This window comes from Poecile atricapillus, chromosome 3 (assembly GCF_030490865.1).
Source record: "Poecile atricapillus isolate bPoeAtr1 chromosome 3, bPoeAtr1.hap1, whole genome shotgun sequence".
NCBI lineage: Eukaryota > Metazoa > Chordata > Aves > Passeriformes > Paridae > Poecile > Poecile atricapillus.
Window position 1 is genome coordinate 100,565,550 of NC_081251.1, and position 14,444 is coordinate 100,579,993.

The 14,444-nt window shown below is 49.6% G+C and overlaps 1 protein-coding gene across 3 annotated transcripts in view; it reads left to right on the forward strand.

The window, feature by feature from the left end:
* GALNT14 (polypeptide N-acetylgalactosaminyltransferase 14) overlaps positions 1–14,444 on the forward strand; it is a 92,606-nt gene that overhangs the window by 19,642 nt on the left and 58,520 nt on the right. For 2 of the 3 annotated variants that reach the window (XM_058836210.1, XM_058836211.1), the window contains exon 2: positions 13,246–13,415. The exons of the other annotated variant lie outside the window; for it this stretch is intronic. In XM_058836210.1, coding sequence (XP_058692193.1) covers positions 13,246–13,415 — 170 coding nt within the window. The remainder of the gene's footprint in view (positions 1–13,245; positions 13,416–14,444) is intronic. 3 annotated transcript variants of the gene reach the window in all.

Below are 14,444 nucleotides of genomic sequence, written 5' to 3' on the forward strand. Positions count from 1 at the left end.
AGGATGCATGGGAAAAAGGTCTGGGCAGGTGTTAAATGAGATCTGCCTTTTCCCCTGCTCCTCTGAACACTACATTCCTCAGCTCAACAGTTTTAGAGCTGGGTGGTACAACCAAGTCCAGCTGGCTGGGACAAGCTCCCTGCCCGTGCAGGCAGCTGGGCAGATGTTTCTGGTGCCTATCTAGGACAGGGAGGAGGCTGCATCCCTGCTGGGGCTGCTGTGCATCCTGCTCAGGAGCTTAAAGCAGCGCTTCCCGGGGCCAGAGCACAGCACAGACCATTAGTCTTGCTGAGTACAGCTATGATTGTGCTTAGTGCTGCCTTCCTATCTCTCCTGGCTGAACTGTAGAGCACTTTGCAATGATTAATTCAGCATGAGACTCTTAAGTGAGCATTATTGCCCCGTGTTAAAGCAGACATAAAGGTCGCTGGCAGACCAGGAGCAGAAACTCTCTGCCATACAGTTGTTCACCAGCCTGGCTCTCTGTAGCCACCAGTACCTCCCACTGGCCTTCTTTTGTCTCAGTGCTTTTTTAGGTCCATTTAGTTGCCCTTGAGATGTTATTCCTTTTGCTGCAAAAAAAAAGGGGATGAATTCAGATGCTGAGCTTTACCCAGTAGTGTGGGATTAAAACTCACTTTGACTGCATAGATGAAAAGTCTTGGCTTGTGTAACTGGTTATTTCTGGTGCATCTCTCCAGGCATCTGCCTTGATGTCGGCAGCAGCAGCAGCATATGCTGCTGGCTGCGGAGGGACCAGTCCTGTCACCATCTGTGTGCAGACTTGCAGACTTGCTGGGGCAGTGGCAAGCATTGTTGCTGGGGCTCTGTGCCCTGCCTTTCCCAGGGCCATGCGTGAAACGAGGCAGGTCATCCAGCTCAGAGCTGAGAGCCTGTGGTACAGTGTCCAGAGCTCTTCACATCTCATCAGAGTTTTTTCTCCTTTGGGCTCTTGCGAGGGTATAAAGATAATGAAAGCTCTCAGTTGGAGGTTGTGCTCTGAAGGTGCCTTTACAACAGTAAATCAAATATCAAAGCAGCTGAGTTTTTTACAGCCATCAGGACTAGTGCTGGTTGAGATGCCTTATACTCTGCTGATAGGACCTCTACACTGGCTGCTGTATTTTTGGGAAAGATCATGGAGTAGCACGTCTGCTGCTTGGCACATATTCTCTATCCACATGGTTTCTGCTCTTCCCTGAGGTGGTGTGGCTTTTGCTTGCTCCAGCCTGCCTCTCAAAGCCTGAGTGTACCCCCAAATATCTTCTCCGTTACGTTTGAAGACACCCTGTGGCTGGTGCCAGGGGTTGGGGTAGCAAGGGAGGTAGAGACAGGCTTGGAGCTGGAGAAGAGCTGCTGGAGCGTGTAGGAGAGGGTAATGATGGAAAAAGATCTATGAAGAAGAACAAGCCCGGTGGATGCCTAACATTAAGAGAATCAGCGTCACCAATTTGGGGCTTGTCTTGTGCTTTCAGAATCATTCAGACAGCAGAAGGTTGTGTTTCATCTCTGGTTACACAGGCCCAGCAAGGGTGGTGTGAGATGCTTCCTTCCAGTGGTATGAGCCTCCTTTGCAGTTTCTACTCCCCTGGCTGCCACCAGGAAGCCCAACTGGAGACATGGCTCCTCAGCAAGGAGACTCCCTTCCCTTTTAGCTGTGGCCCATCAGGCACTGTGTTTCCAAACCTGTGGGCAGAGAAGCTGTGTTAGCCTGGTCTAGCCATATCCCTCCTTTCCTCACCTGCCTGGCCAGAGTTTGAGTGTCTTGTTTCCCTCCTGCTGGAGAGATGGCTTCTCATTTCCTTGCAGCTACTGCCAGCAGCAAACACGACCTCATTTATATTATCCCATGTCGGATCCCACCTAATCCTTAATGCAGCTCTGCAGGCAAGGGGAGAGTTTTGCTGCTGGAACAAGAGGGATCGAAGGCCATGTGTGTTGGGATGTGGCCCAGATAGGCAATGGGGGTGCCTAAATACGGGTCCAGCCTCTGTTCTCCATTACTGGTGTCACATGGGGGACTTCCCTCTCCTCCCATGGCTTTCTGAGGGCAGGGAGCTTTGCCTTCAGCAGATACTGCACAGCTCCTGGTGGAGCTGATGTGTCCATCCAGCATCAGATGCTCTCCATGGAAGCAAGTATGGGGCTCTTCCAGAGCTGACTCTTTGGGTTTGGCGGTCCTGGAGGTGTTGCCTATCAACTTGTTTCTGGTAATTGGGTGGACAAGCCTTGTGTGGTCACACCTCTGTGCTGCCTAGGCCAGTAAGTGGAACACATGTTGTCTGGCCACCCAGCTGTGCTGCAAGAAGCTGTACTGTGTCCATGACCATTCCCACTGTCCAAGCCTGATGCTGCCAAATCATGAAGACCCAATAAGTTTAGGGCAGCTTACTTCTGCCTGGATTTGAGCTTTGCTGCTGGCTTGTATTGTGATTGCTCTGCTTGCTCACATGCATCTTGTGACAAAATGTCACCTACAGGACTGCCCTGGTGTCTGCATGGAAGGGGATGAGGTTTGGGGTTTTGAGATGCTGAGATATGCGACAGGGCTTGCTGCCTCCACAGTGTATGGAGTTGTGGAGCTTAACAGGTGCATGCCGTGAGCCATACTGCCTGGGTGGAGGAGACCTCTTCCTGCATCAGACAATGGGATTGCTCCAAGCCCAAGCAGGAGCTGCCCACCAGGACTTCCATACTGTGTTTTTGTGACTGAGGACTCAAAAAATGCTATTTTCCATATTGCAGTGAAACGTATGTTTGGATGTGAGAGAGAGAGAATCAGTGCCAAATGTAGATTTTACTTTTTTTCATGGTAATAACAGCAAAGCTCAGTGCTGGTTCCTGGTTTCCACCCAGATCCCCATGCTCTTGGATGTTTTGAGTTTGCTGCATCAGGAGTCTTAACACAGGGGTTTTTTTTTATGATGTCTGTGCTGAGGCTTCCATGGCCAGACGTGGCTCTGCTCAGGGTTTTCCCATGCAAGCAGCAGGGCTGTGCTGCTGGATGATGGCCAGAGCCTGGAGATCTGCCTGTGATCTGCCCAGCCAGGCCACACCAGCCATGCCCTGCTTCTGTTTCTCCCCAGCCAAGCCTGCATCAACCCAAGGCGCAGCACTTGAGGCTGCTGCAGCACCTGTGCTCCTGGCTGGCTGGGACTCGCAGTCCTTCCCCAGCAGGCCTGATTATTTTGAAACTTGCCATACCTTCCTAGGGTTCATTTCTCACTAGCCAGCACTGATTTTTTTATTTCTATTACTGAGCTGAGATAGCGGAAGGCTGGGCTGACACATATGCTCTAAATTATGCTGCTGTATCTCCGGTGCTGTCAGTCATGGTGCGCCCAGGCCCGGGATCATGCAGACACTCCAGCAGCAGGTACCTAAGGATCAAAGGTTTAGATCCGTTCTTGCTGTCACAAATGTTTTGTGTCTAGTTTCTCCTTGAGGGGAGTTGGGGGGAGGATGTGCTGGTACACTCTGGAGCATCGTTGCTGTGACCTGAGCTTCATCTCCCTGTGCCTGTGTGTTGAGGACCAGCTCTGGGCTACAGAAACACCTTCCTCTGCAGAATGTGTGTGTTGAGATGAGGACATGGGTCACCAGTGATTTTTGACAGGGGGATGGTGTCTGACAGGCAGGCACTGGCAGGTCCTGAGCTTCAGCTGAGCCTGGAGAGTTTGCCCCATAGGTCAGTACCCCACAGCCTCTGCTGCCCCTGCATCCTCCTACATCATGTGAGTTGGGGCAGCTCCCGTATTTCCTGGCGATGCTTTTAAATCTATTGGAGAAGTCCTGCTTTGACCAAGAATTTCTCCACTGCTACCATGATAGCTGCTTGGTGTGGTTTGGACTGGGCTGGGCTGCAGCACATCACTGCGTAGTGGGCATATGGCAGGAGGACTCCCTGTGAGGGCTCAGGGCATTTTGGTTAGTCATCAGGAAAGGTTTTCCTCTGTTCTTCCCACTCTGCTAAGGGTGAGAGGTGGGAAAGGAGGAAAAAAATCCCTTCTACTGGTGCTGCTCAGCACAGGCGATGCTCCTGCCCAGTGAGAGCCTTGTGACTTAATTGTAGGAGCAGGAAAGCTGAGGCATGGCTGGAGGGATGTCCAGGGCGTTTCCAGAACTGGAAATCAGGTGCAGAAGTGGGGAGTTTGATCTGACAGCATTTCTTGTCCTTTCTGAGCTCCTTCCTTGGAGCAGGTTGTGCCTTGGTGCTGTCTTGGTACATCTCTGCTCCCTAAAGCAGTTAGCTGTCAGAGAGAGGGGGAAGGGTGAGGCTGGCAGCTTCTTAAAGGCAGCTAAAGCCATGCATGTAACTGTCTTGTGTGTTTGCAATTACTGTGTTTTCCTTAAATACCTATTTCTATAATATATGTGTTTTTTTATAATCTTTTCCTCCCTTGGAGACACTTCACATTCATATGCTGCTGTTACCGTCACCCCTTGTTGCTGCCTGGCTTGGAGCGGTGGCTGCTCATGGAAGGATAGTAGCATTAGTTTCTAAAGCTGTGTAAAGATCCTCATGGAAGCAATTACCAGATGGATTACCCCTGGCTTTGCTGCTGTGAAAAGGCCATGTTGGGTCGAGGATGCTGACTATATTAACAGCACGATCCCTTCCTTCTTGGGAGGAGTGGTTGGGATTAACCTCCTGATTTTTAAAGGGCTGGGTTCAAAGCAGGACGTTCAGAGCAGGGATCCGGCTGGCTGGTCCCTTTATTCTTCCCTCCCTGTTCCCTTTTCCCTTCCCTTTCTTCTGATGTGCCCTGTCCCGGGATGTCCTCTGACATGTGGGAACCATAGCTCCATGGGGAAGGGGAGGACCTTCCCTGACCTCTGAGATGCTGAAGCTCTGTGGTTTGGTAGGTGTTCTGGCTGTTATGCAGGAGGAGGAGCAAAGCTCAGCTGGAGACTGAATACAGCTATGGGCTCCTAAGTACTAAATCATCTGCTTGCTCCTGCTGAAACCTGGGAAGGCTGGTTTGACCTTCATGGCTGGGAAGCAGCTCATGTCTGTCCTGAAAGGCACAGAAAGAAAGCAACCCACTGTTTCTCCATGTAGGAATTCCCTTTTGCCACTTTATTCACTCACTGTGGGTAAATCTAGGATCTTCTCAATATATTTGACCTCTGGTGATCCTGAGGATGTGCTCAGCTTGGCTGGTGTGGGTGCACACATAGGATGTTGCCTTAATTTCTTTCCCAATTAGTGTCCTTTGTAATTGCTGACGGCCTTTGGGGAGCAGCTCTTGCTCTCACCCATATACTGGCCATGCAGCCAGCAGAGGATGGCACTGAGTGGTGGCAGTGGGCTGCGGAGGGGATGCCTGTGGTGCACCAGTTAACGTGGCCACGTGGCTCCAAAGATGCTCTTTGGCATCTCCTGTCACACTGGTGAGCCTGGAGAGGGTTGCTGAGGGGATCCCCTCTGGCAGGAGGGGAAAGGCGTTTTTGGGAATTAGCAGGTAGAGAACGATGGAGAGAGCCCAGGGGAGCTGTGAGTATCCCACTGCTGATGGGAGTAGCAGTGGGAGTACTGGTGGGGGACTGCTCCCATCAGCTCGGTGGAGTTGGCTTGGGAATTGATGCTCAATTCATGGTGGGGCTGCTGCCATTCCAGATGTTTTCCACTTAATTTGTTTTTTTTTTAAATCTGAAACTTTAAAAATAAAAACTGTGGTGAAAGCAGAGACTTAAAATATATTTTGTCTGGTTTGCCATCCAGAATTATCATTTGTAAACCCATTAGATGGTTCACAGGTACCAGTGGACTTGAATTGGCATTGTTCATCCTTTTCTTGGGGCTGTGGGAAAACGCAGAAGACAATTTTTTGATGGAAACCTGGGAAAACTGATGCAGCCCAAGCACAATGAGTTGAACTGAGAAGTCCTGCAGCATCCCAGGAGAGCTGTGGGCAGGGGTAGGAGGAAATGGCCAAAAATCCTCTCCATCCTTCTGCTTGACTCCCAGCACAGACAGAGCTGGGTCTTCTCTTTTGTCCAGTCAGCAGCTTGGTTTGTGCTGACCTCCTAAATATTCAGCTCATTATACACTGTAACATATAAATAAAACAGAAGCAGGCAGCAATATTCTCCAGGAGGATATAATCGGCTTCCTTTCCTTTTTAATTATACAGGATTTGTCTCCATGTGTCAGGCTATCCTATGGGCTAATTTATAATTTTAAAGAGTTAAGATCTGTGTTCTTTATGTAGTGAGACTCTGATTTGGGAGTCCAAGATGAAAGAGCATCTTTTTAGGTGGAAATGCAAGGAATTTTGTTGCTGGATGTTGTTTCTAGAGGTCAGTGGTCCTGCATTCCTTTCCCTTGTCACAGAGAGGCAGGAGGTTCTTCACTGCGTTGGAGATGGTGAGGGTCACCATGGGAACTCCTGGGGTCTGTCTGGGGTGTGTGATGCTGACTGCTAGCATTGCCTGTCCCTCTATAGAGGCAGGACGGTGGCCTGGTGCTACAGTGGATAGGAGCACTGTTAATGTATGGAGCTCTGCTGCCTGCAGGAGATGTGGGTATATTTTAACCTGGCACTGCTGCCAGTGCAGCAGTTGCTTACTGATAAGTGTGGTGTGAACTCTGAGCTGACTTGTTTTCTCCTAAGGGAAGCCCTTGAAACAAAATTTGGCTTTTCATCAAAGCAATGAATCTGTCATCTTTCCCTCTGTGCAGCTTGGAGTCCCCTGCTCTTGATTTGCAAATAAATTCCCCATTTTGGTGGCTGCCATGGCCATCCATTTTAAAATTAAAGCTTTGGTGCCCTTACTGGGAAAAGCATCAGTAATTCTCCAGTGGCTTTTCATGCTGTTATATTTGGCTGGAGACTTCAGCAGGTTTAAGCCTCTGGAGGGTGTTTCAGACCATGTATATTGTTTACCACAGATACAGACAGGAAGATACACAAATGACTGGTTCTGTCTGTCTGATTGACATAACGATGGCCCAGATTCCTTAGCCCTGGGTCAGCTGCTTGCACTGACTGAGTGGCCAACAACCTGAGCTGATGCCAGTTGAGTGTAGGAACAATAAGAGGAAGATGCTGAAGAGCCTTCTCCAAGGCCTTGGATAGGATATCTCCATCCAGGTTGAAGTTGCAGCTGTACTTTGTGAAGGTCAGGTCTTCTTCCAGTTCTTGAAGGTCCCATCCTCTTCCATGGCCCCTTTCCAGCCTTTGTTGCTCCTGTTGCCTGATGCAGTAGGTGCCTGGATTGTGTAAATGTGTGTTTACACCACAGGAGAGATCCAGGCTCTGCCCACACAGGAGCAGATGTTAGAGGGAGGGGGAGCACAAGGGCAGAAAAGGCGGGGACAGTGTGGTCCTGGCCTCAGGGCCAAGTGAGAAAGTGATCCACTGAAAGGTCCTCAAGGACTCATGCTCCCTGCTGAGGTAGCAGAGGAGGAGGAGGAGATGCTCCATGCTTTGAAGATGGAGCTGAGTGCCTGTGGATGTGCATGAGCAGGAAGGGTCAGTGACAATGAGAAGTTTGATGGTGAATTCTCAAAGCTTCTCCAGAGACCCCAGCTGCAGGGCAGGCTTTGCTGGAGAAGTGCTTTGCTTTAATTAGGTATCTGTATTAATATTTTATTTGATTTTTCTTTTGTTTTGTTCTTTCTTTCCCCAAAGTGCAGTCAGAACAGACTTGAATCTGAAGCTTTTCCTTGAGAGACAAAAAAAATCACTTCCAAGCAGGGGGAGGTTCTGGTTCTCCTTGGAGCAGGGTTGGATCCTGGATCTGCTGTGCATCCCCATGGGGTCCCAGAGGAGCTGCCACCGAGGTGCTTGTGCATGTTGTGCCCAGGTACCAGTGCAGGAGGAAGAGGAGTTCCACAGCCCTCAAATAAATGGACTGGAGCTAAAATCTCCATGGGTCAGGAAACTAATTAGGGCAGATCATGGCCAGGGCCCAGAGCTACCTCCATTCCCAGTGTGTGGTTTTTGTCAGCACAAAGGAGGGACACCGAGCCAGTGAAGTATTTAACTTCAGGCATTTAAACAGAGGTTTCTGTCAGTTCCTACAAATGCCTGGAGGCACTTAAGTTTGTATTTAAGTGCTTGATTGGCTTAGGGATTGTGCAGTTAGGGGAAGGAGGGTAAGAGGAAGGAGGTGACTTCCAGGGTTGGTACGGGTTTGGTGCTGAATAGTACCTGATGTACTGGAGCATGTGTTGCAGAATGAGTACAAATCCTGTTTTCCAGAGACCCACAGCCTGCTTTTGGCACCACCACATCATCTTTGGATGGTGCTGCTTGTCTCCCCCTTGTATCCTGGGGCTGAGGCCACCAGGATGCACAGCACTGCTCGCTCAGGGCTAAGATGAGGCACTGGGCTCTACACGACGCCAAAACTTGACTGAAGGATCTTGTACCTCTGTGCTCCATCTGGGTTATTCAAGGATGAGGACAAAGGCAGTCTGATGCTGTCCCACTTTTTTTCCCTCTGGTCCTGCTGACCCTCTTAAGTGCACGCTCTGGCACCGGGGGACGAGGAGGGATGAGCCCTATCCTGTTTGAAGTATTATAATCCTTTCAGATGGCATTAGTTCCTGGGCCAGCAGCAGCTCTATAATTGAACCTCCTGTTTGCAGGGGCCCCGCGCTTCAGTGAGACTTCTAAATCTCATTTGTATAATGCCTAGTTGCAATTCCTGCTGAAAGATTGCCCTCTGCCTCCGGTGCCCCTGAGCCTGCTGAGCACAAAGATGTCCTCTCTGGCAGAGGAGTGACAGAGCATGACCAGGCAGCAGCATGCTGCATGGCATCTGAGTTTCCAGAGCTTTCACGTGTTTATTGGAGCTTTTGATAGGCTGATGTAATTTTTTATTTCCCCCTCCTCTCCAGTTGTTTAATGCCTGAGTCCCAGGGAAGGGGCTCGGTGATGAGTGCTCAGTCAGGTGTTATGTTGGGATGAGATTTTCCAGGGAAAGCTGGGTTTGAAGGGAAACAAGGTAGAGGCACGTTTGGCTGCTGCCAGACTCCTTTGGGTCATTTTTGCACCTGCACAGGCAAAATCCTTTTTCTGGCCAAATGGGTTCCCTGGAAAACCCTGTCAGCTCTGCCAGCCTCCCACGCTGGCTTCGGTTTGCTGCCTTCTGAAAGGATGCTCACTGCACTGGTGTGATTCACTCTGGTCTGAAAGCAGAACTCGGCAGTCCCAAAAGGAAAATGGCTTTTATTTTAGCAAAGGCTTAAGTTTTCTATGTCAAAACAGTGCCACAAAAGAAGAAAGTGAATCAGAATCTCCCTTTGGCTCTCACTGCCCACTCCTTGCCTTGCTGGGCAGCTGGAGGCTGGCCCTGGGGACCGGTGTGACCTGCCTGTCCCCAGTCACTGCTGGCTTCTCTTGTTTCACCCGACATGCCCTTTCCATGCTGGCTGCCTCTGGGTGGCCAAAGTGCTGCCAGAACTGCCTGTTCCTTGCCCAGTGTCCAGCCTGGCCTGGCCCCCCGAGCCATGCAGGGTGCCGGGGGCTGCCTGCCGGGGGACGCCGCGGGCCCGCAGCAGCAGCCGGCTGGGCTGCTTGTTCCTCCTTCCCGCTCCAGCGATCCCTGCTGTACTGTAATCACACAATTATTATGCCATTAAAATGTCATATTCGCAGAAATCCACATAAACAAGGCATTAGCAGTTGCCAGAAAATTGTAGTTTTGCTGCTAATGACCCATTTTCCCCCCACAGAACCACTCCTTTTGTTCTTAAATATTATTTTTTGCCTTCTTTGTTTCTTTGGTATTTTTTTTTTGTTTCATTTTGTTTGGTTTCTGAGCTATGATTTAAGAGGCAGATGACGAATTACGTCTTTGCACTGAGAGGCTTTTAATCTTTAATGTACAGTTACAGTGAAAAGCTGCCTCTGTGCTTGCTCTGGGCTGTGTGCCCTAAGCCAACGAGGGTGATGGGTGGTTTTGGAGGACGTGCCTTTAATGGGTCATTTTTTGGGGGGTGTTTTACTGAAATGGCAGAGAAAGCTTTTGGGGAGCCCTGCTCTTGGGTGGGTGCTGGTGTGAGATGGAAACTTCTCTCCCCAATAAATTTTGTCCCTGTCTTCTTGTGAGTGTCCCTCTTGTTGACCACCCCTGGGGATCCCCAGTGTGGTCTTGGAAGCGGCAACACTTGTTTGCCAAGAGCAGACATCTGCCCCTTGGATACATTTTTATTCTCTTTCTTTCAGGCTCATTGAGTCTCTCCAACTCTTTTAAGCGTTGACTGTGTTTCCTTATAATTAATACCAGTCATTAAACTGCAGTGTTGAAAGAGAAATTACCTAATTCCAAGAAAAAAAATGAAAATTTATTACTGGTACGTGAGAGAAAATGAATAGGAAACTTGGAGAGATGAGCCCTGTAGAAGATAAATAGAAAGGCAAGTGGAGTATTGACTTGATCCTTTTCTAGTGCAGGGTAATTTGGCCTCTAAAGTGAGTTAGATCATAATAAATTAAATTTAGATTTCTGCACATCAGTTAAATAACTCCCAAGACAGAATTCTGCTGTGAGGAAGAGGTGATAATACATTGCAGAAATATTGTCATGAAGACCTTATCTGGTAACCTGTAACCAATGTGCTGTCCCTTGGTGAGCAAAGGGGATTTCTTCTGATGATTTGACTCTCATTCCCTGTCTCCGGTCAGGTGCGGGTGAGAAACAGGGGAGTCCCTGTGTGCATGTTGGTGAGGTTTCCTGCTTCCTGCTGCTTGCAGAGCTGGGAGCTTTTCATGCTTTCCTCTTATGCTTTGAGCAGGTATGTTTTGCAGAGGTCAGTGTGCACCTGTGTCTGAGATGAGCATTGTGCTCCAATTTCAGTTACCCTTTTAGGGAGGCTTGGGATGGAAAGAACACCCAGAAGATTTGGAAAAGCAAATGACCAACCTCTAGTATCTACCTCTGGCTGAGAAGGCGAACCCAATCCCTGGTCTTGTTTTGTGGCCTGATAAGGATTAAAACAACTCTTTAATCTCTGGCATCTAGTTACTGTTGATCTCAGGTGTGTATTTAATTACCCAATATTTAGTTTCCATCCCACTGATAGCTTTCCTCAGCCCAAAGAAGAGAACTTGGGTGAATCAGGGTGGGCTGGTATCTTTCAGGTGGACATTGCACAGTAGTATTAATTAGTCACTGCAGAATGAACTAGGAATGCAACCACAGAATGCAAGGTATACCCAGAACAGGATGAGAGGTGAATACTGTGGGGTAAGGCACTGGTGTTTGTCCATGTATCCATTTAGTACTGGGACCCCATCCCTGGTAACAGGACATTAGTGGAGTTGGATGCTGGAAAAATGACATCCCAGACCATGGAGGACCCTGCCATGTGTCAAGCCCTGCTTCTGCTTCCTGGCCAGAGCATTGCTGCCCTTGCATCAGGTGCAGAAGCTCCAGTTTTATTGAGGGAATTCACCAGCCCTCCCACCTGAGCCATCAGATTCTTGCTCAGCTGCCCCCTTCTAGCTGATCCAAGGCTGTCAGGTGTAACTGACATCACAAAAACCAAAACAACATACACACACACACACACACACATCTCACAGCGTTAAGTGCTGTGTGGCCACTTTTGAAAGCCATTTCTCTTCTTATTAAGTTTGATAAAGCTAACTTTTATTTTTTTCTTCACAGCATTAAAATTTAGGGACTGCGGCTCCGGTGGTTGTTTCAGCAGCGCCAGGCCTCCTGGGGTCATCGTGAAATCTTATAAACATCAGGCTGTCGGTGGCTCCGCGATGCAATCGCCTCACTTTTCCCTGATCTTTTACTGCGGTGCTAAATCATGTTTTGCAAGATGCCTTAGAAAAAACCAACATAAACAGCATTTATCACCCTGTGCACGTCGGCCCTCCCAAAAGTCCGCGGCCGGGTTATGTGTGTCCTCCTCGTAAAACTCCTGCAGGGACCTTACTGGTTTCATAACTTTCTCCCAGCCTTGAATAACTTTATTCCAGTCCTGAATAGCTTCCTCTCAGTATGGCTGGTGACTCAGGGGTTTCTTCTGATCTTCTCACACTGGGGTAGGTGCTGGAGGAGGTCCTGAAAAGGCCGTGGGGTCACACCAGGGGAGGATGAATACAACCCTGTGTCTGGAAAACCCTGCATCCCTGGAATTTGTTGTCTCTTTGGGAGAGCTTGTGTCGCCGTAACCCGGAGTGATGTGGGGTGTCCTGTGGCTGGAGGAGCCTGGCTTGCTCCTGTGGTGGTTCACTTGCAGGAGCCGGTGCTCCCTCCTCCCCTTCCTGTGACTACAAAAAATGCACTGCCAGATGCGAGTAAAATCAATTACGGGATAAAAATCGCCCTTTTCAAAAGCTTCATTTTGCGCTATTAGCAGGCAAAATCGGCTTTGAGATGTTGTGAACTGAGGAGGGGGGGAAAAAAGGGAAAAGCAGAAGAAAAGATCAATTATTGGATAAGATCACAATTTTCTTTAGGGCTGAGTTGTCTGTAGATGTTTGCATCTCTCAGTGTTACAGGTAGGCTGAGATCAAAGAGGTTGTGCTGCTGTAGCGATGAGATCTTATCGGCGCTGTTTTGTGCTGGCTGCCTCAGATGCTGCCAAAGGATGCTTAAACCCCGACAGCACCGAGCCACCAAGAAATGCTTAAACCCCCAAAGGTTGTTGAAGCTGCTGGGTAACCCCAAAATGCAGCGCTTCCATCCTTCTGGAGTTGGGGGGGACCACACAGGCACGTGCTTCCGTGCTCTTCTCCCTGCGGTAGGGCTCTGTGGGAGATGTGTGGTGGCAAAGATGGACTGAGATTGGGCTGGGAGCATGATAGCCCCCTTCTTCCAGGGTCCTGTTGCTGGACCTGGAGTTAGGATGTGGCTGTGGAAATGTGGGATTGCTCCATTCCTACGCAAAAGGTTATGGAGGCAATGGGTCATGTGATGCAAAATACCTTTGTTTTTTGACTGGAGGGAAATTAAAACAATTACAAAGCTTTTGTGCTGTTACGTTTTCTTGAGTGCTGCTGGAGACGCAGATCCACTGAAGACCTGAATTTGGTTTCAAATTAGTCATTTTAATTCAAATTGGCAGGCTGTATTTGACATATTTTTTCAGGACCAAAGGATGAAAAATAAACCCTGAAGACCTCATGGGACTCCTCGTTAGCCTGCTCTTGCAATGCTTGCCCGAGTTGCAGGGCTGACTGGCCTCCGGCGGGGCTTGGGAGGACCTCTGGAGCGGGGTCAGGCACCCTCCGGTCTCTGCTCTCTCTAATGGGGCTGACTTTGTGCGCGCAGGAATCGGACGTGGACTGGGACGACCTTTGGGATCAGTTTGAAGAGCGGAGGTACCTGAGTGCCCGGAGGTGGAAGGGCGGCGAGGACCCGTACCGGCTCCATGCCTTTAACCAGCGGGAGAGCGAGAGGATCCCCAGTGACCGCGCTGTCCGCGACACCCGCCATCACAGGTTCTGCCTCCCCCTGGCTCCTCCTGATCTTCCTCACCAAACTTTGTGACAGGGGGGCATAGTCCTGTTCCCCTTCAGGGCTGTGGTTTTGGGCTGCCACTGGGTGCTCTTGGGATTGGGTCTGCCTGCGTTGTATTTCTGGGATTGAGTCTTTCCCTTTGCTTGATTTCTTGGCATGTCTGGAAGTCTTAAGCCTGTTAATTGGAACTGTATAAATTACACCAGGACCATAGGAAAAGAAAGGAAAGGCCCTCATTTTCCCTTCAGAAAAGTAATGGGTTTGCAAGAGCAAGTTTCAGTGATAGGCAAAGTCTTCACTGGTGGTGGGAAGTCTTGCTTTGCAGATGATGCAATGAGGTGATGCAAGTAGGATAAAATAACTGTTAAGGGTTGAAGTAGCTCTGCAGAGAGAAGAGTGGGGAATAAGGGGTAATTGCTGTGTGGGGAAAAGAGAAGGGTAATATTTGTTGGGTTGCTAGCTGCTCCAGCACCCACCACTGAGGTAAAAAATACACTTTGATGTCCAAAGGAGCTCTTGGGAAAGGCAGGGAGGATTGCAGCAATGGTTGCTTGTAGCTGCACTCTCTTGTCAGTGTGAGAAGGGTGGGGTGGGAATTTTGGTGCACCCTTCTTGCTGAGGTGTCAGCTGTAGTCTCCCTTTGATTGTCTTTCCTAACTCACTGGGGAAGAGCTGCCCTTCCAGCTGAAGGTCAGTGGGGTTATTGTTAGTTTGCTGGATGGGGTGCTGTGAGGATGTCTCAGAGGGGAAGGAGAAGCTCCCAAGGTCCCCACGATGCAGTTTTCCTCCTTGTCATATGAAGACACAGCATGTGCCTGGCCCCTGCTGTCAGTCACCAGTCCACAGCTGGTAAAAGCTCTTTCCGTGGAGCTGTGCCTGGCATTATGTCCCAACTTGCTGGCAGCAGCTGTCTCTCTAGTGCCTTGTCTTAGGAGCCCTTTTGGGCAAGTGCTGCTCTGGTGAGAGCTGTGTGCCGGACCCAGCCATGGCACCCTCCTGCCCCTGTTGCA